The 21,410-nt window shown below is 32.8% G+C and overlaps 9 protein-coding genes and 3 pseudogenes across 12 annotated transcripts, besides 3 other annotated features; 8 read left to right on the top strand and 4 right to left on the bottom strand.

Moving 5' to 3' along the window:
* Positions 1-3,520: part of a mobile genetic element that runs on past the window's edge.
* On the top strand, positions 317-850 carry TVAGG3_0367330 (annotated as a pseudogene). Its single transcript has one exon. A coding segment is annotated over exon 1 (534 nt).
* TVAGG3_0367320 (uncharacterized protein) lies at positions 1,262-1,645 on the top strand (the record flags this gene model as incomplete). The annotated part of the gene is made up of 1 exon (XM_051231628.1): positions 1,262-1,645. One exon carries the CDS (start codon positions 1,262-1,264, stop codon positions 1,643-1,645), a length of 384 nt encoding a protein of 127 aa, XP_051101358.1.
* TVAGG3_0367310 (uncharacterized protein) lies at positions 1,915-2,786 on the top strand (the record flags this gene model as incomplete). Its single annotated transcript, XM_051231627.1, has 1 exon — positions 1,915-2,786. A coding segment is annotated over one exon (872 nt), but the record flags the coding sequence as incomplete, so codon positions are not given.
* Positions 2,946-3,363, top strand: TVAGG3_0367300 (annotated as a pseudogene). The gene has a single exon. A coding segment is annotated over exon 1 (418 nt).
* Positions 3,521-7,726: 4,206 nt separating the features above from the next.
* TVAGG3_0367280 (uncharacterized protein) lies at positions 7,727-7,963 on the top strand (the record flags this gene model as incomplete). Its single annotated transcript, XM_051231626.1, has 1 exon — positions 7,727-7,963. The coding sequence occupies one exon, from the start codon at positions 7,727-7,729 to the stop codon at positions 7,961-7,963; it is 237 nt and encodes a 78-aa protein (XP_051101356.1).
* Positions 7,964-8,895: 932 nt separating this feature from the next.
* Positions 8,896-9,396, top strand: TVAGG3_0367270 (protein of unknown function, DUF4107 family; the record flags this gene model as incomplete). The annotated part of the gene is made up of 1 exon (XM_001306379.2): positions 8,896-9,396. One exon carries the CDS (start codon positions 8,896-8,898, stop codon positions 9,394-9,396), a length of 501 nt encoding a protein of 166 aa, XP_001306380.2.
* Positions 9,397-9,634: 238 nt separating this feature from the next.
* Positions 9,635-12,044: a mobile genetic element.
* TVAGG3_0367260 (MULE transposase domain-containing protein) lies at positions 9,847-11,289 on the bottom strand (the record flags this gene model as incomplete). The annotated part of the gene is made up of 1 exon (XM_001306378.2): positions 9,847-11,289. The coding sequence occupies one exon, from the start codon at positions 11,287-11,289 to the stop codon at positions 9,847-9,849; it is 1,443 nt and encodes a 480-aa protein (XP_001306379.2).
* A 698-nt stretch (positions 12,045-12,742) lies between the features above and the next one.
* Positions 12,743-21,410: part of a mobile genetic element that runs on past the window's edge.
* Positions 13,632-14,144, bottom strand: TVAGG3_0367240 (protein of unknown function, DUF4107 family; the record flags this gene model as incomplete). The annotated part of the gene is made up of 1 exon (XM_051231625.1): positions 13,632-14,144. The coding sequence occupies one exon, from the start codon at positions 14,142-14,144 to the stop codon at positions 13,632-13,634; it is 513 nt and encodes a 170-aa protein (XP_051101355.1).
* TVAGG3_0367230 (uncharacterized protein) lies at positions 14,650-15,287 on the bottom strand (the record flags this gene model as incomplete). The annotated part of the gene is made up of 1 exon (XM_051231624.1): positions 14,650-15,287. A coding segment is annotated over one exon (638 nt), but the record flags the coding sequence as incomplete, so codon positions are not given.
* TVAGG3_0367220 lies at positions 15,337-16,188 on the top strand (annotated as a pseudogene). The gene has a single exon. A coding segment is annotated over exon 1 (852 nt).
* Positions 17,448-18,011, bottom strand: TVAGG3_0367210 (uncharacterized protein; the record flags this gene model as incomplete). The annotated part of the gene is made up of 1 exon (XM_051231623.1): positions 17,448-18,011. One exon carries the CDS (start codon positions 18,009-18,011, stop codon positions 17,448-17,450), a length of 564 nt encoding a protein of 187 aa, XP_051101353.1.
* On the top strand, positions 19,889-21,386 carry TVAGG3_0367200 (keratin-associated protein family; the record flags this gene model as incomplete). The annotated part of the gene is made up of 1 exon (XM_051231622.1): positions 19,889-21,386. A coding segment is annotated over one exon (1,498 nt), but the record flags the coding sequence as incomplete, so codon positions are not given.

The following is a 21,410-nucleotide window of genomic DNA, read 5'->3' as shown; positions in this document are numbered from 1 at the left end:
ATTGTATAAACTTTCCTTTAGTAATATCGGTCAGTTTTGAAGTTATATTTTTGTCTGCTTCAAGAACTTTCACCATTTCAGTAGTTATACCAACTTTCTTTGCTTTATGAAAATATTTTGGTTCAGCAAATATTGCTATTCTATAACATTTTCCATTGTTTGTGTAAAGAACTATTCTGTCAATGTATTTGTATTGTTTGTGAGTATAAACTTTGTTCTGCTTCAATTCAATAAGATATCCGAATACGTCCATCTTTTTATTCTAAGTAAAATGTCATTTCCGAAAAATAGAAGCGTAAGTGTTTCAAAAGGTTTAATGGCGGTGGCAGATGTGAAGTTAAATTCACCAACTCAAACAAACAGTCAAAGTGTTGTTGTCAATGTCAAAGACAGAGATGTTGAAGTGGGGAAACCATACGAAGACGAAGATGGTATAACAATTGTTCCTGTAAAAGAACCAACATATCCTGAAGTTAGCAGAGACTTAAGTTCTGTTGCAGATATTCGAAACGACTACCAACAACTGAAAGACAAACTTCAAACTCAGGAGAAGATTTGTCAAGCTTTAAGTATAATGTTAAACTTGGTCGAACACAACCCTGTAAAAGTGAACTCATATGTCATTGCACCTCATGAAGTTTTGAAAGAACTATTGAAACTTTTGACAGAGGCAGACGATATAAACATCAAAAGAAATAGAACCCGACATTAGTTGCTGTGGTGTTTCATATAATGCCATTGACAAGATATACGTTATGAAAGGAGGTGAAACGTTGAACTTAAAATATAGTTTCCCAGACGTTTAAAAATATTTGACGACCACAACATTTCATTAAAGTTTATTTGCTAAGTAAATGGCAGAAGACATAATGGTTTATACTATTACGACTAAAAAACCCTGAGTCATATAATTCTATAACAACAAACTTACAAAGTCCTCAAGAACGATATTGTAAACTAACCTTAAACACAATGACGACTAAAGCCTGTTTTGCTCTTTTGACACCAGAAGACTTTATTGTTGTGAATGGTAAAAAAATACTCCTTTGAAGATACTTACTCAGATATACCACCAACAGGTTTTGTTGACTTATTTAATACTTTACGTACGAGTGTAACATGTGCTGCAACTAGAGCAGGTTTCATTATGTTTGGATGTCCGACTGAGTTTACTATAAACGATATGAGCTATAATACAAAACTTATTTCTGGTTTTTACTACCAACAGTTTCCTATAACAGGAAAAGGTGTCATACAAGGAATGTCTATTCCATTGACATTAAGCACACCAATCTTATATATTGTTTCAAACTTAGGTTCAAAGTGTTATTCGAATGTCGACAGAAACTATTATGACCAAAAGATACTTATGCGTATAAACAATACTTTCTCTGCTGGTTTGCCTATTGTTCATTCGAATGCAGAATTTTCAACCTTAGTGAACTCAAACACTTTGGCAAGTATAACGTTGACATTAGTTGACGCAAACTTTGTTCCTGTAAAACTTTTATGTCCTATGTATTTGTCAATGACGGCAGAAAGTTTCGAATTGGAAGATGCAACTGGTGAAAGTATTGTATTACAAGAACAACTTCAACAACAAATAGCTCAAGAACAACAAATGCAACAACAAAGTCAAGAATAAAAAAAATATTTTTTTTTATTTTTATAAAAATGTACAGAATAGATGTTTCAGATTTTTATGACTTCCAAGCATTCAGAAATATGTGTCCATTTAGAGACTATAACAAAGCAGTCGAGAATTTGAAACGTTTAGTCATTTATGTTGACTCTGCCCCAGAATGTTATGTCATGAAAGAATGGGATGTTGTCTTTAACAAACCAAGAGCAACAATAGTGTCTGAACAAGAATGTAGACAGAAACTTAAGAAAATAAAAGTTGTACAAGTTGGAATGAAGATGTTAGATGCTTGGGATATCTTATTGTCAAAGTTAGAAGATTTTTCAGTTCGAGGTATAAAGTTCTATACACCTTCTCCAAACTTCTATTCTATCTTCACTGGATATAAATATGAACAAGTAGAATGGAAACACAGTATTATAGAAGCTTGGTTAAACCATGTCAAAGAAATTATATGCAATGGAAACGAAAAGGTTTATGAGTATATCTTATGTTGGTTTGCAAACATCTTACAACATCCAAGTGCTAAAAATGAAACTGCTCTCATTATAATTGGAAAACAAGGAACAGGTAAGAATACTTTCTTTACAGATATTTTGTGCAAACTGTTAGAAGGTTATTCGAATCCGAATATGACAAACTTAGAAAACATCTGTGGCAAGTTTAACTCCTCAATAGAGAATATGAAACTTATAGTTTGCAATGAACTTCAAAGTATAGATACAACAAAAGTTTTGAACTCAGATGCTTTGAAGAGTCTTATAACAGACAAAGTTGGAGTTGTTGAAAGAAAGTATAAAGACCAAAGAGTTTGTGAAAATATTGCAAACTTCATTATGTTTTCAAACAATGTTGTTCCGATGAAGTTAGAAAGTTCTGACAGAAGATATGTAGTTGTCAGAACGTCAGATTCTCATATGCAAGATACAAAATATTTTGACGACTTAGCAGAAACTTTGACATCTGACTTTTACAACCACTTGTTCTCATATTTCATGACATTAGATATTTCTAAGTTCAATCCAAGACAAATTCCACATACCGAAGAGAGACAAACATTGTTAGAAGCAAACAAGAGTGTATATGAACTGTTCATAGATGAAACTGACTTTGTGTCATTAGATGAAAGGTCATTGTACGATTCGTATAAACAATATTGTCAAGAATATGGTTATATGGCAGCTTCTAAACGAACATTCTTGGCAAATGTCAAAAGTCTTTTAGATGTTCAGAATGGTGTATATACAAAGAAAAATTTTTATGAGTAAATTTAAAAAAAAATATTTTTTATCCGATAGAAAAGATGGCAAAATTCATCTCAGTAAATAAGTACATGACAGAAGTCAAAGATAAGTTAGCTCCATTCGCATATTTGAATGTTTACTTCTACAATTTTGAAAAGTCTACATTTGACAAAATTTGGAACATTGCACCAGTTAAGTTTGCTGTTGTTAAAAAGTGGTGCAACTTTTGAAGACTTATACATTGACGGTATGTTGACAGTCAAAGAAAATTTTGACAGAAAGTTCTCAAAACTCGAAGAAGGTAAAGCATACAAACTTGTTATACCTTATGAACCAAAGAAAGCAGACGACTATGAATATTATGAGTCTAAGATAGTTGAAGTTCAAGGTAAATTGGGTAAAAAGATTTTAGAGTCTAAGCCAGTGTTTACTCCTAAAGAGGAAGAGAACATTGACATTGACCCAGAAATGTTCTAAAAATAAAATTTTATTTTTACATGTCAAATTTCTTTTTCTCTGGAACTGGTTCAGGTTCTTTCTTCTCTTCTTCTACTTTCTTTTCTTTCTTTTCTCTCTTCTTCTTTTCTGGTGGAGTTATGTCAAATTTGGCGCAACTATATTTATGTAAAAGTTCGAGTGTGGTAGAATTTACGAAAAAGTGACACTTAACCTTAAATTTTCAAACACTATTTTTTGATTGTATTTTGTTATTTATATATTTATATATATGTGTATATTTATATATGTATATATTTATATATGTATATATTTATATATGTATATATTTATATATGTATATATTTATATATGTATATATTTATATATGTATATATTTATATATGTATATATGTATATATTTATATATGTATATATTTATATATGTATATATTTATATATGTATATATTTATATATGTATATATTTATATATGTATATATTTATATATGTATATATTTATATATGTATATATTTATATATGTATATATTTATATATGTATATATTTATATATGTATATATTTATATATGTATATATTTATATATGTATATATTTATATATGTATATATTTATATATGTATATATTTATATATGTATATATTTATATATGTATATATTTATATATGTATATATTTATATATGTATATATTTATATATGTATATATTTATATATGTATATATTTATATATGTATATATTTATATATGTATATATTTATATATGTATATATTTATTAGAAACTGCTTCATGCTGTGTTGAGTATTGTTGAATAATTTGAAGTAGTGGTTTTTGAAATCAGCACCCCTATGAGAGCGCTGGCGACCGAAACACCACTAGTAAGATTGTGTATTAGAAACTGCTTCATGCTGTGTTGAGTAAGCTTCGATGTCTTTGTAGGATAGCTTTCTGAGAGCGAAACAAGATAGTGTTGAAAAAAAATTTTGAAAATCTGAGAGACTGTGCAAGAGCCAACGACCAAAACACTACCAGTAAGATACAGCAGTAGTAGCTGCTTCATGCTGCATTGAGTATTGTTGAATAATTTGAAGTAGTGGTTTTTGAAATCAGCACCCCTATGAGAGCGCTGGCGACCGAAACACCACTAGTAAGATTGTGTATTAGAAACTGCTTCATGCTGTGTTGAGTAAGCTTCGATATCTTTATCAGACCACCTTTAAATTAACCACTCACATTCTCACTGTGGTCCATCTAAAATTTGTAAGCTTTATGACATAAAATTATATTATATGCAGGATCCCACCTATTACTTAATCTTTTTGGAATAAATGTTTTATAATATTTATCGATTGATTGTAATTTTTTGTATAAAAAAAGTTTTTTATTTATATTAAAAATATATTTTGTTAATGATATTATCTTATAATTTGTAAATAAATCTAGTAATAAAATAACTTTAATAGTTGGTGTCACTTTTTCGAAAATTCTGGTTTTTTCGTTCAGGTTCTTTCTTCTCTTCTTCTACTTTCTTTTCTTTCTTTTCTCTCTTCTTCTTTTCTGGTGGAGTTATGTCAAATTTGGCGCAACTATATTTATGTAAAAGTTCTTTGTCCTTTAATAGCTCATCTATTCTGTTTTCTATTTCATCTTCAAGAACAAAACATATACGATGAAGTCATGACAAAGCCTATACGATGAAATCATGACAAAACATATACGATGAAATCATGACAAAACATATACGATGAAGTCTTGACAAAACATTTACGTTTAAGTTCGATGAAATCATGACTAAACATATACGATGAAGTCTTGACAAAACATTTACGTTTAAGTTCGATGAAATCATGACTAAACATATACGATGAAGTCTTGACAAAACATTTACAATGAGAATACGGTCGAGCCAAAAGTGGCTCGACCTCAAAACAAGCATTTACGAAGAAGTCTTGACAAATCATTTACGAAGAAGTTCGATGAAATCTTGACAAATCATTTACGATGAAATCATGGCAAATCATTTACGAAGAACTTATGACAAAACATATACGATGAAATCTTGACAAATCATTTACGATGAAACCTTGACAAAACATTTACGAAGAAGTCATGACAAAGCATTTACGATGAAATCTTGACAAATCATTTACGATGAAATCATGACAAATCATTTACGAAGAACTTATGACAAAACATATACGATGAAATCTTGACAAATCATTTACGATGAAACCTTGACAAAACATTTACGAAGAAGTCATGACAAAACATATACGAAGAAACCTTGACAAAACATTTACGATGAAATCATGACAAAACATATACGAAGAAGTCTTGGCAAAACATATACGAAGAAGTCTTGACAAAACATTTACGATGAAATCATGACAAAACATTTACGAAGAAGTTATGACAAATCATTTACGATGAAACCTTGACAAATCATTTACGAAGAACTTATGACAAAGCATTTACGATGAAGTCTTGACAAAACATTTACGATGAAATCATGACAAAACATATACGAAGAAGTCTTGGCAAAACATATACGAAGAAGTCTTGACAAAACATTTACGATGAAATCATGACAAAACATTTACGAAGAAGTTATGACAAATCATTTACGATGAAACCTTGACAAAATATATACGATGAAGTTTATACAAAATATATACGATGAAGTTTATACAAAGTGTTTACGTTTAGTTACGATGAAGCATTTACGATGAAGTCATGACAAAGTGTTTACGAAGAAGTCATGACAAAACATATACGAAGAAACCTTGACAAAACATTTACGATGAAATCATGACAAAACATATACGAAGAAGTCTTGACAAAACATTTACGATGAAATCATGACAAAACATTTACGAAGAAGTTATGACAAATCATTTACGATGAAACCTTGACAAAGTGTTTACGTTTAAGTTCGATGAAGCATTTACGATGAAGTCTTGACAAAACATTTACGATGAAGTCTTGACAAAACATTTACGATGAAATCTAGACAAAACATTTACGATGAAGTTCGATGAAGTCATGACAAAACATATACGAAGAAGTCATGACAAAGTGTTTACGTTTAAGTTCGATGAAGCATTTACGATGAAGTCTTGACAAAACATTTACGATGAAATCATGACAAAACATTTACGATGAAGTCATGACAAAGCCTATACGATGAAATCATGACAAAACATATACGATGAAGTCTTGACAAAGCATTTACGTTTAAGTTCGATGAAATCATGACTAAACATATACGATGAAGTCTTGACAAAACATTTACGTTTAAGTTCGATGAAATCATGACTAAACATATACGATGAAGTCTTGACAAAACATTTACGTTTAAGTTCGATGAAATCATGACTAAACATATACGATGAAGTCTTGACAAAACATTTACGTTTAAGTTCGATGAAATCATGACTAAACATATACGATGAAGTCTTGACAAAACATTTACAATGAGAATACGGTCGAGCCAAAAGTGGCTCGACCTCAAAACAAGCATTTACGAAGAAGTCTTGACAAATCATTTACGAAGAAGTTCGATGAAATCTTGACAAATCATTTACTATGAAATCATGACAAATCATTTACGAAGAACTTATGACAAAACATATACGATGAAATCTTGACAAATCATTTACGATGAAACCTTGACAAAACATTTACGAAGAAGTCATGACAAAGCATTTACGATGAAGTCTTGACAAAACATTTACGATGAAGTCATGACAAAACATATACGAAGAAGTCTTGGCAAAACATTTACGATGAAGTTTTGTCATTTGTGCTGAGGTTAGTACTTGTCGTTAGTGTTGGAGTTTGTGTTTGTTGTTAGTGAGAGAATAAATTAAATCATGAACTTTGCCATGGTCTCTGTCCCTAGTAGTTTTCATTAAGTTCTGGAAATAATGAAAGTCATAAACTTTGCCATGGTCTCTGTCCCTAGTAGTTTTCATTATCTCACAGAGTTAATGAAAGTCATACTTTCTATCAGATGAAGCATGCAGATGAACATAATGAAAGTTAGTGAGTTTGCCACGAGTTATGAATAAAATATTGGCATATTAGATGAGATAGCTGATGAAACAGATGAAGATAAATTAAATCTTGGACTTTGCCACACTCTGTCCCTAGTTCCTCAAAATCCTTGACAACGTTGCTTAGAAATTTTGGTTCAAAACCTCATCTGATTTTAATCTGTTATGCTACCTGTTAAGTTTCGCGAGATTATAAATGTCATGGAGTTATATAAAAAGGAGGGACAGCTAGGGACACTGGAAGTACTTGTAAGGCTATCTGTTATGATTGCATGAAATACTAAAAAGTCATGAAATCCATTATCGCTGTGCTAGCTTCACCTTAGAGTAAAATGACAAATAAAGTCACTGAAGCAATGAAACAAAAGTTTTTGGTAGAATACATTAAATCAGGAACTATTCCAGAAGGTTTTTACATTCATACTATGAAGGATGGTAGAGTTCAGTTTAGAAAGATAAAGCAACCATTAGATAAAGAAGGAATTTTGAGAAAGATTAAACTTCATGAGGACAACATTGCTGAACTTAGGAAGAAGTTAGAAGAGTTGGAGAAAGGAAGAGAGTTATAAAGCAATGAATTCAACAGGGTGAAAAACCGGGTGAAAAAAGAGGTGAGATTTCACCAATTCACCTAAATTTATTTTTGTGCTATGTTTTCATACGTGTGAGGGTGGTGATATCATTAATTTTTAAGTTTATTTTTTATTTTATTTTTATATAAATGACAGAACAAAAGCAACTCATACAAATCGAAAAATATAACAAACATACATTTAAACATTTATTCTTCCTTCCTGAGCATAACATGTTCTTTCAAATACATCCGAGACCAGTTGACTTTTCATTGACTGTGTATAAAGATAGAAATAGTTATATCATTAAACCATATGATGACGAAGGTAAGTTATGTAAATTGTACGTTAAGAAGTTAGAGAAAGTTTATGGCTTCAAGTATGACTACAATAGGGTTAACACTGATGATGAAGATATTGAGGAAAATTTATGAGAACATTAGTGAAGTCGTTAGTGAGAACGATAGTGAGAACGTTTATTTTTTACATTAGTGAATTCGTTAGTGAAGTGGTTGGCGGCTTTGTAAATATTTAAGGTTAAGTTAGTGTTGTCGTTTGTGTTGTAAAATATACGTTAACAGTTTTGTAAAGTGTCAAATTCACATATAATGGGTAAGATGGAAGGCAGTGCCACCATACCCAACTAACCCATACTAACTATTTTAATAGCATATTAAATGAGCTTGTTCTTGAAGGTCATTCATGATGAAATAACTGTTGTAGAAGATGTTAGCAATTGTTCAGACATTTTGAAGCGTATAGATGATATAAGAAAGAAGTTAGATAGACCGCAAAGCGGTGAGGGCGAAGCCCGTGAGAACGCTTATGTTTCATTGACTTTCTCCAGTAACGAGAACTTTTATGAGATAATATTGAAGAGAGATGATTTTAATATGGTGTAAATAGTAGCTTGGGCAGCTTTAGGCGCAATGGGAACAAAAGCATTAGCATTTGGAGCAAAAGCACTTGGAGCTTATGACGCAGTAAATAAAATGAGTGGAGGAAGGGTTTCGAAGACATTAGATGCAAATAAAGGAAAGATTGGAGGCTGGGTTGCAAAGAAGTTAAGATTAAATAAAATAGGGCTCATAAATAAAGCATCCAATTTGGTTGCGACTGAGTCAGAAAATGCTTTAGGAAAGGACGATGAGTTTGCAAAACACGCAAAAGACTTTAATGACCAGATGAAAGGTGAAACAATGCATTTAAATAGAGTCGATGGAACTAAAGAAAATGTTTCTTCTCCACCAGTAGTTCTTCCGTATGGTCCCTATGGAATGTATGGAAACCCTTATGAACGACCATTTGACCCATTGACTGGTGGAAGTAATTGGTATCATTACGGACGAAGAAGAAAGACAGTCAAGTTGGAGACAGATGTTAAGAAAGCAACTAAAAAGAAACCAAGGAAGAGAGTTATAAAGCAATGAATTCAACAGGGTGAAAAACCGGGTGAAAAAAGAGGTGAGATTTCACCAATTCACCTAAATTTATTTTTGTGCTATGTTTTCATACGTGTGAGGGTGGTGATATCATTAATTTTTAAATAAATGTGGGAACAAAAATAAAGCATATCTACTCAACAGGAATGAGACCCTTACTGACTATGTATTCGTTTAATGCTTGATGAAAACAATGGTACATATTATCGTATGGGTATACACAACGGAGTGGGGGACAAACTCGCCCATTGTCACTTTTTCATTAACCTTAAACTTGTAATTTTCATTATTTTTAATTAACCTTATTTCTTTCTCAATTCCTGATTTATTTTATTCACTTACTATTAAAAGTCACATTTTAATAAAATATAATAATTTATTTATAGCATTTTTTACTATACTGTAATAAAAAATTAATTATAATAAATTAAATGTTTATTAAATCAAATGTTTTCTTTGCAATAATATTTTTAATGTTGAGTAAACAATGTTGGGATCAAGTGTATCATTTTTCAGACCTTTCTGAACAGCTTCAAGCATACTGATGCATTCGACTTTTTTAAATTGTGTCATTTCTTCGAAATCTCTTGTGACTTTTTTGATAACTTTAACACTTCTCTCTGAATCCAGACCTTTAATTTGCAACTTAATCAGGAATGAAGGAACAACACTGGAATATAACTCGATGACAAGTTCATCGAGTCGAAGATTTCGCCTTTCTGGGAAGTACTGGTGCTTCAAAACCTTGAAATGTGATTCCGAGATGTTGTTTGTTCCATCTCCTTCATTTATATAGCGAAGCATCCACCTGTCAAGATGATGGCGCCACTGTCGGTCAAAGTATTCACGGGCAGCAGGTTCCTCATTTAAAATTTCTTCTAAATTGTTGTAAACTTCATCAGGATCAATTTCTTCCTCTTCAGAACCAAAGACCAATAACTTCATTAAGTTATAGAAAGTTTCGAAGTTGGAACGATCTTGAAACTTTTCAGCCTTTCTCATGACAGCGCGCAACACATGAACGCCACACCAAATGATCTGGCATAAGGGGATGGCTGTTTCAACAGCATTTGTGATTTGAGGTGCGCAGTCCATTGAAAAATAAGATGGTTCGCGATTGATGGAGCCAAAATATGCTGTGAGACAAACTTGTATATTTTCACTTGTGTCGGGCCAAACGAAAAAATACAAAAACGGAAAAACAATTGATTCCGCGAATTTGCCAGTGACGGCATAAAATGGTATGCGAGAGCGCAAGAGCTTATAAGTGGAATCAATGTGATAAGTTTGTATTTGATGTGAAAAAGCATTTGCTTCGAATGGGGCGTAATAGAAAATCATACGATCTGGCTCGTGAATAAACTCGATGAGATCATCTGGAGAATGACTCTTAACCATGTCGACAAAAATTGCAAGAGATGTAACATCATCCGCTGAGAAACGGGTATTGATTGCATGAAGGCGTTTAGAAAACTTTTTTAAAGCATCTGTAGATTGTTGAAACATTTCCGGAATGATCCCACTATCAAATGGGATATTAAGATCTTTGAAACACCTTAATTGTGCGTAAACACGGTCTTGATTTGATTCAAAATATCTTGTTAAATAAGATCTATAAAAATATGATGTAATTTGTTGTGATTTGTTTGGAAAAGGGGCAGAATGATTGTGGGTGTTAATACATTTTCGTATGTGGTACTTGTCATCGGGAAGTGTATCAACAAGGAAGCGACATGGACAATTCGGCCACTTACAATTAAATTGGATTTGATTTCTTTCTTTCCTAGTTTTATATGAATAACTACAACCTGCTTGGATTTCTTGTTGCACTCCATACTTAAGCAACTCGATATATGTGAGTTCGTGATCTTGGATCTGCATTAAAATGAAATGATTTGAAAGAATAAAGAATTTTGAATATATTGGTCTTATTTTGATAAGCTTGGTCGTGTTTTGAATAGCTTGGCCATCTAATTCAATTATGATCTTTGAAAATTAGGTGAAATAAAACTAAACATAAATGTAAAACTAGGGATATGAAATTTTGGTTGTACACCACTTGTATGTGCCGGATACCATTGTGTCAAATTTTTTCTGAAATTAACTTTAAAAGTACTAAGTAAGATCATGAGATATAGCAATATATGTTTAAACCAACTTATATTTTGGTTGTACACCACTTGTATGTGCCGGATACCATTGTGTCAAATTTTTTCTGAAATTAACTTTAAAAGTACTAAGTAAGATCATGAGATATAGCAATATATGTTTAAACCAACTTATATTTTGGTTGTACACCACTTGTATGTGCCGGATACCATTGTGTCAAATTTTTTCTGAAATTAACTTTAAAAGTACTAAGTAAGATCATGAGATATAGCAATATATGTTTAAACCAACTTATATTTTGGTTGTACACCACTTGTATGTGCCGGATACCATTGTGTCAAATTTTTTCTGAAATTAACTTTAAAAGTACTAAGTAAGATCATTTATTTTTGCATAATATAATGCCAATATGGTTTCTTTTGATTTTATTTCATTTATAAGCAAATCAGATTTACCCAAAAACTCCACTCCATAAGCGTTCATTTGCTAAATTAAAAAGTGACAATGGGCTAGTCTGTCCCTTTCTCATACACAACGTCTGTTTCCATCGTCGTCGTATATGTAGAGCTCAAATCCAGTCCAACCTTCTTTTGTACAATATGTAGCTTTATTTAAGTATGCATTTATGTAGATAAGGCAATTTTCTTCATCGCTCCAGAAATAATTTTTGTTCTTTGTTGAAATAGTTTTCGTTCCTCTGCGACCATAAGGAATGTATGCAATGAACTTTGCGTCATAAGGGATTGTAATATATTCAGGGTTTCTTTCATCGTCAATGGGTCTGTCTTTGTTAAAATGCATGTTTCTCAGTTTTACTTGAGTTTTGAATAGTTCACGGAAACGTTCTGGGAAAGAGTCATAGTAAATGTAGTCGGACATGTCTTTGTAATGAAATAAAAAATTAAAAAAAAATAAAAATAAGGTTATTTTTATTTAGTGAGGACGGTAGTGAATTCGTTAGTGAAGTCGTTAGTGAAGTCATTAGTGAAGTCGTTTATGTGTCAGACGGTTTTGTAAATATTTAAGGTTAAGTTGGTGTTATGGTTGTGTTGTAAAATATACGTTACCGGTTTCGTAAAGTGTCAAAACCGCTAAGTGGTGTACGGAGGCGCGCAGTGCCACAGTACGCGACTTAGGGATACTAACTAGGTTTTAAGAAAACTTTTAGAGGAGTTTATTCCTTACTGCATCTGGACCGATAACGGAGTTAGTATGGCTAAGTCGTGTACTGTGGCACTGCGTTTCTCCGTACGCAATACTTGTGAATTTGACACTTTACAAAACTGTTAACGTAAATTGCAAACAAACGACAACACTAACTTAACCTTAAATATTTACAAAACTGTTAACGTATATTTTGCAACACAAACGACAAACACTAACTTAACCTTAAATATTTACAAAACTGTTAACGTAAATTTTGCAACACAAACGACAACACTAACTTAACCTTAAATATTTACAAAACTGTTAACGTAAATTTTGCAACACAAACGACAACACTAACTTAACCTTAAATATTTACGAAACCGATAACATATATTTTACAACACAAACGACAACACTAACTTAACATTAAATATTTACAAAGCCGCCAACCACTTCACTAACGAACTCACTAATGTAAAAATAAACGTTCTCACTATCGTTCTCACTAACAACTTCACTAATGTTCTCATAAATTTTCCTCAATATCTTCATCATCAGTGTTAACCCTATTGTAGTCATACTTGAAGCCATAAACTTTCTCTAACTTCTTAACGTACAATTTACATAACTTACCTTCGTCATCGTATGGTTTAATGATATAACTATTTCTATCTTTATACACAGTCAATGAAAAGTCAACTGGTCTCGGATGTATTTGAAAGAACATGTTATGCTCAGGAAGGAAGAATAAATGTTTAAATGTATGTTTGTTATACTGTGGAATTCGAATGAGTTGCTTTTGTTCTGTCATTTACATAAAAATAAAATAAAAATAATTTATATAAAAATAAACTTAAAATAAATGATATCACCACCCTCACACGTATGAAAACATCCATTTAAATTTAGGTGAAGTGGTGAAATCTCACCTCTTTTTTCACCTCTTTTTTCACCTCATGAATTCATTACTTTATAACTCTCTTCCTTGGTTTCTTTTTAGTTGCTTTCTTCACGTCTGTCTCCAACTTGACTGTCTTTCTTCTTCGTCCGTAATGATACCAGTTACTTCCACCAGTCAATGGGTCAAATGGTCTTTCGTAAGGGTTTCCATACATTCCATAGGGACCATACGGAAGAACTGCTGGTGGAGGAAGAGTTCCATCGACTCTATTTAAATGCATTGTTTCACCTTTCATCTGGTCATTAAAGTCTTTTGCATGTTTTGCAAACTCATCGTCCTTTCCTAAAGCATTTTCCGACTCAGTCGCAACCAAATTGGATGCTTTATTTATGAGTCCTATTTTATTTAATCTTAACTTCTTTGCAACCCAGCCTCCAATCTTTCCTTTATTTGCATCTAATGTCTTCGAAACTCTTCCTCCACTCATTTTATTTACTGCGTCATAAGCTCCAAGTGCTTTTGCTCCAAATGCTAATGCTTTTGTTCCCATTGCGCCTAAAGCTGCCCAAGCTACCATTTACACCATATTAAAATCATCTCTCTTCAATATTATCTCATAAAAGTTCTCTTTACTGGAGAAAGTCAATGAAACATAAACATTCTCATGGACTTCGTCCTCGCCGCTTCGGTCTGAAAGACCTTCAGGACTCAAAGAGTCCGTTTGCGGTCTATCTAACTTCTTTCTTATCTCATCTATTCGCTTCAAAATGTCTGAACAATTGCTAACATCTTCTACAACAGTTATTTCATCATGAATGACCTTCAAGAACAAGCTCATTTAATATGCTATTAAAATCATCTCAATAATGAGTCCATCCTTTCCATCTTTAGGTAGCACAACATCTTTCATTGAAGAAGGTTCGACAAGTCTTATGTTAAACTTACTGACAAAGTTTGTTATACTATAATGCTTCGGTGGCGAATACATGTAGTTTGAAAGACATAATATAGATTCTTCAGCAAATTCACTTATACTGGATTTTATAACAATGTTCTCACGAGACCAAATACCACCAATTGACAATCTTGTAAGCAATCCTGCTGAACCTTCTACTGTAAACGTCGATGGTAACATTCCACGAAGGTCATCTATTGACATCGTTGAGTCACTGAATTTAAATATTTTCTTAAAGCAATCGTCATTATCTAACCATGCAATAGCTTTGAAGTTTTCATTCGAATATACATCTGCTTCATTAAATGTAAAACCTGACTTCTTTGCAGAGATGACTTTAAAATCTATTGAGTTTGTTTCAAAATTATATGCTATGGTAACTTCTGAAGGTAATGGATGTCCTTCCGCAGTCAGTTGTTCTCTCACTACCGTTTGAAGCTTTGTGTTAAAAACTTTCATGTCATCTCCTGTGTCTAGGTTCACATACACAGCAATGGGAAAACTATCTTGCTTCTTTGTTTCATCATTATACCTCAAAACATTAAAGTTCTTCAATAATATTGTTCTTCCTGCTGGAATACTTCGAACCTGTCTGATTTCAATAGCTTTCTCACCTCCTACATACTCTACCCAGTGTCTTGGATATTCATAAGTATACTGACTTTCTTGAATTTTGGTTGGTTTCATCATAACGTGTTCATAGTATATCTTTATACTCTTGTCAGTTAGACTCGGTGCTATGTTCTGAATATTTCTGACTTGCATTTTTAATGGAGATAAAATGAAGCATTTAATACATGACGTAGATGAAGACATGAATGAAACTACAGACAAACTTAACTCTTCTCTCATTCTTCCTTTCAGTAAGGACTATGAGTTCTGTTCAAATGGTGTTATTTCTATTGTGGAAAGATGGGTTCAGGTAAGACATTTAACCTCATTCGTCATATACTCATAACAGAGCGTTTAGGAAAGATTCATATTATGACCAAATCATTATATCAGCAACTTCAGACTCTATGGACTCAACAGCGAAAACATTTATGTCAAAAGTTCAAGCCTCTGTCGTTAAAGTTCCAGATAGTGAACTCATTGAATTTCTTCAACGTTACATTCGACGTAAGAGAAAATATTATGCCATCGTTGAATTTATACAGTCAGGAATGCAAAAGACTTCAGAAGAGATGGAAAGAATTATTGACAAACACCACTTACGTCAATACTCAGGAGTTTACGATATGAAACGACTTACAAACTACATTCTATCAAAACTTTCAAAATACCCCTTCAAAAATATCCTTCAAATACTCTGCTCGTTTGCGACGACTTCGCCGGAAAAGGTTTAGTGTCAAAGCCTGACTCACCATTAGCTAACATCATTACTAAAGTCAGACATTACCACTTAACTGTAGCAATACTTATGCAAACATGGAGGTTTTTAGCTTTAAACATAAAACGTCTCATAACTGACTTCGTTATCTTTCAAGGTTTCTCACGTTATGATATTGAACTCATTTGGAAACAGTCAGGTATAACATTACCTTTTGAAGAAATTTGGGAAGCATATAAGTCTCTCATCTCTCCTCGTTCATACCTTGAGATTCATATCATGACTAATACCATTAAAGTCAAAAATATTCCATGGGAACGACCAACATTGTTTTAAAGTTTAACCTTCAATTGACTGATGGTAAACAAATTCCATGCATCTCTGTCGCCATTTCTGTTAATATTTTTGCTGTCATTCATATCATCCACTTCCCATCCGTTAGCTTTTGAGGATATGCGTTAGAATAGCTGTTCTTAAATGAAGGCTTTTCACCTTTGAGAGCATAAACTCTATAACTTTCTGCATACTTTATGTTTGAACCTCCTGAGCCATCATTGACATAAATTTTTATAGGCTTCCACCCTTTGTTCATGTTCCTGCTTCTTCCCTTAGCTCTTTTGTTCAGTAGTTCTACATCTTTATACACAGCACCTGTCTCAGTGAATTCAACAATATTTTCATTCGTTAGCTTTACATTCAAACCCTTGTCGAGTATATTGTTCATTTCATACATATAAAAGGTTTTTATTCTATATGAAATGAGAAGCAAATCCATCTTAGCTGGTGCCGTTAATGTTCCAATTGAACCAACATCAAATGTTGACTCACGAACGACAAACAATATTGTCATAAAGAACTATAGTTCAGAGTGTTTGAAAGAAAAAGAACCAGAACTGAAATCCGTGAATTTAAAACAGCTTCAAACGCTAACGCTACATCAGATGTTAAGTTAGAGTATCCACCACTGGACCAAATTCTTTCAAGAGAAGCCAACGACAACCCTTACACAAATGTTCAAACAAATCCTTCAGATAACGTAGACCATTACCTTCTTCAGTTATACCAAACAATTTTACTCAAAGACGATAAGAAGCTTTTGACAAATCTTATAAGCAAGAACCAAATAATTCTAACAAAGGAGGACCTTGAAAATGTTATATCACGAATAACAGGGAAACAATGTGTCATTGACTATCTCGACCCTGAAATCGAATGCTGTGGTCAAACGCCACCATTCATGAAAATAGGTAACATCCGCATCATTGAAACAGGAACTACAGGAGTTGAGTTTAAGTATAAATATTCGAACGAGTATACAAAACTTTCAACAGAATATAAACTTTGTTTGAAATATGTTTTAGTAAATTAAAGCAATTTGTAATATCTATCCAAAACTTCTTCAACAGTATCGAACTCATCTTCATAATGCAAACCTAATCTTATTGACTTGGTGCAGTTTTCACTAACACAATATAGCGCTTTGCGCTCGGCGCCTTTGACGCCTTTTTCTGTTCTCTTGACTGACATAACTAACTCATTTGTTTCATCAAACAGCAATAACCAAAGTTCATGACCTAATACATAACATTCATACTTTATATTTTTAGCTCTGAGTTCTCTTGTAAGCTGTTGCATTTAATATTTTCTAAAAAGTCAACTTCAACAGTCATTCGCACTGGTGCCTTCAGTTCTACAGGCTCTCCTTGAAAGTCAACAAGTCTGAATTGCATGTCTTTCAAATTATGAGGACTAATGCGAACCCATTTACCTAAATGAGTTGCTATGACAGGAACGTTTGGAATGAACATTGAATTGACTGCATAACAGAAGGATTTATATTCTACTGAACCTTTACTATTAACTCCTGAAATACCTGTGACATTAGCTATTTTTGACTCAACGTATAAACAATTACCATAACATACGTATGGAACAGATTTCATCTCAATCGTTTTGTCAACACTTTTCAAAGGACATGTCATATGGTATGCTCCCAGAAGCAATTGAACTCTATGACTCATTCGTGTTATCTTAAACTCCTTCGCATAACTGAACTTCAAAACTCCTGCAATAAGTTTAACATTCATTAAGTTTTCTTCGTTCTCCTTGTTTATTGTAGTATTTATGAGCGCATTTAACACTCCAGCTAATGTTTCCATCTTATATTCTACATTATTGTGAAATCTTATTTCGTGCTTCTTTCCATCTATTTCAAGCTCCATGAAATCTGTTTCATCTGTTATAACGAATGAAGCGATAGTATTGAAGTCAACAACTCTGAAAGCAAGTGCTCATTCTGAAGACCTAAGTTTGTTTGTAGCTTTACTGTCCCGTATTCGTTTGGGTCTGTACTTTGCAAATAGAACAACATTTTATTCTCATTAAAATATGAGTATTGCTGCATATGCGTATGAAGCTGACAGAGCTAAACGTTTATATTTTGGTCAATACTCTCTCACACTTACTGACAAATATATTGTTATTTCTGATGGAAATACCGAGAAATACATAACATGGAAGGACTATGAAAAGTTTGACCCTATTTTAACTCCATGTACAATGCCATTCATTGTAAATGGTGAAGTTGTCATGAAGAACGACACAACAGTATATAAGTCTGTTCATGAAGCGTTAGAATATATGTTGAATTATAATCCCGAAAGATTTGACCCAAGCACTACGTCATGTACAATGCCTTTTATTAAGGATGGTGAAATCGTAAGAGTTCCGGATTCAACGGTTTACACAGCTGTTCAAAACAGTTTACAAAACATTTTAGCGAATATCTTTAATTCAGAAACTACAGAAATAAAATTACCATATATAACAGATGCTAAAGAAATTAAATCAAAAACGACAACATTATTTACGTCACTTAATGATTTAATGACTTATATCATTAATATTCCTGCACCAACTACAGCATTTGATCCAAACTCGACGGTTTGCAGTGTACCTTTCATAAAGGACAGTTCATTAATTGTTTTAAGGGATTCAACAGTTAATGAATCATTAAAGGCGTCATTAATGAAAATCATTGATTTTAACTCATTCACGAATACATATAATTCATTCATTAATGTTTCATATGCTTCTAAAGAAGGTGAGCCAAAATATCGATAAAGCGGTGTATGAAATAAAAGCATCAACGACGAAATTGAATTCGTTAACTTTTGACGGTGATAGTTTCGTTAATGACATAACATCGGGGAAAACAATTTTAACGAAAGAATATTTAAAATCTCATGTTAGTGAGTTCGTTGAAATTGAAAAAGAAGGTGGAATTAAGTTCGATCCACTGAATTTCATTTTCAGCTTAGCGAATGCGGGTGTTAGTTTCGCTGAATGGACAACTATACAGAGTGAAATAAATGCAATATGGACGTTTTTGGGGTCAAAAGCGGGAATGGGTGAGCTTGTAAATGCTGCAAGAACATTAGGTGAAACAGGAAATTTTGTAGATGGTTTTAAAAGACTTGTTTCAAATGTTTTAACAAACACAAAGAAATTATTTAGATATACCATACATAACGGACGGATTTTCGAACAGGTAGCAACAAACCCTCCGGTTATGGCTGCGTTGATGATGGTTAGAGATATAAAACCACGTAACGACGGGAACGAAGAACATGAACAACAGAGCCCAACGGGCTCAGAGCCACATAGTGGCGAGGATACTGGTCGGGTTATTCAAGACATTAAAAACGTGTATCCTGAAGTTATTGATTTATTTAGAGGAGTTAATGATTCAATTTCAAAACATTCTATAACCCTCGATGAAGAGAATAAATTAACAGATTATATATTCGTCATTATTGCAGAATTAATGAAGAGAATAAATGAAAAAGGAATTGGTGATATCATTAATGTCAGCGATGTAATGATGAAAAGAAATTTTGACTCATTATTTACAAAACCGAAAACAGAATATAGTCTTTATGACGTAATTACCGAATTAATGAAAAAGATTAATGATAATAAGAGTTCTGGCGGAAGAGTTGAATTAGAAGTGAATGATGTTAATGAGAAATTAGCCGAAAAAGCAGATAAAACCATTCATTATATAACTTCAGACGAACAGATTATAACGGACTACCATGGATATTTAACACGAAGTGATGAAGTGAAGACAAAAAATGTTAATGAAAGAAGATATAAATACATTCGTGCTAAAGGTTATGACATAAGCTGTACTGTACAGTATGATGTAGCTAAAGCACCAGAAGCATTTGTTATAACGATGAAATTTATGCCTCTACTTTCTGTTAACGGTGTATTAGTTGAACCAAGATTTACTTTGAGAGTTAAGTCAAAAATAACGTTTGAAGATGCTATTAAAAGTAAAGCTGACAAAGTTGAACTCGAAGCAACGAACAAAGTTTTGAAATCTCATAAACACAACATCTCCGATATAAATGAACTTCAAGCTACATTAGACAGTAAAGCCGACAAGAACCATACACATAAATCCTTCACTACTGTTAGAGCAGACGACATAATATTGAACTTTGACCTTGGTTCAAGTGCACCATTAGAAAATCCAAGTACAAGCGTAAAAGATACTCTTAACAATTTAGATAAGAGTTGCAGGAATACCGAAGATCATGCCAGAAACTTTGAAGCATATGAACTACCAGCAATGTTAGATAAGAAAGCAGATAAGAACCATACACATAAATCCTTCACAACTGTTGCTATAGAAAGTATTGAAGGAACGGTTGAAGAAACTGGTGGGGAGGGCGGAGCCCCGCCGCACGCGGCTGCATTATATTGTAAACCTCCTAACTTTCCACAAGGTTTAACATCGGATGACGACATAACGACGATGAGAAACATTAGATGTAAAGATGTTTATGTCATGAAGGATGAACATAATATTAAATTCACTGCTCAAGATTTATATGACAAGAAAGCCGACAAGAACCATACACATAAATCCTTCACTACTGTTAGAGCAGACGACATAATATTGAACTTTGACCTTGGTTCAAGTGCACCATTAGAAAATCCAAGTACAAGCGTAAAAGATACTCTTAACAATTTAGATAAGAGTTGCAGGAATACCGAAGATCATGCCAGAAACTTTGAAGCATATGAACTACCAGCAATGTTAGATAAGAAAGCCGACAAAACAGAGCTTCAAACATTAAAGACAGAAATACTTCAAACATTATATCCTATAGGTTCTATTTATACGTCAATGAACTCAACAAATCCAGCAACAGTTCTGGGTTTCGGTACGTGGGAACAGATTGTAGATAAATTCTTATACTGTGCTAGATATTCAAAGCAAACAGGAGGTTCGAAGAAAATTACTGAAGCAAACCTTCCACCGCACACTCATACAGGAACGACAAACTTTTCTGGCGACCATAGTCACTCATTAAGAGACCATCCATTATACAACTCAGAATATGAAGCTGGCAATGACGTTTTATCTCCATCTTATAACAATGCAGCAAAAAAGACTTTTCGACCAACTGAACCAGGAGGAAATCATTCACATACTTTCACAACAAATCCAACAGGCTCGGGTGCAGATTATATGCCACCATTTA

This window comes from Trichomonas vaginalis, chromosome V, assembly GCF_026262505.1.
Source record: "Trichomonas vaginalis G3 chromosome V, whole genome shotgun sequence".
Lineage (NCBI taxonomy): Eukaryota > Parabasalia > Trichomonadida > Trichomonadidae > Trichomonas > Trichomonas vaginalis.
Note: the sequence above shows the minus strand (reverse complement) of the source record. Positions and strands in the feature narration are given on the sequence as shown.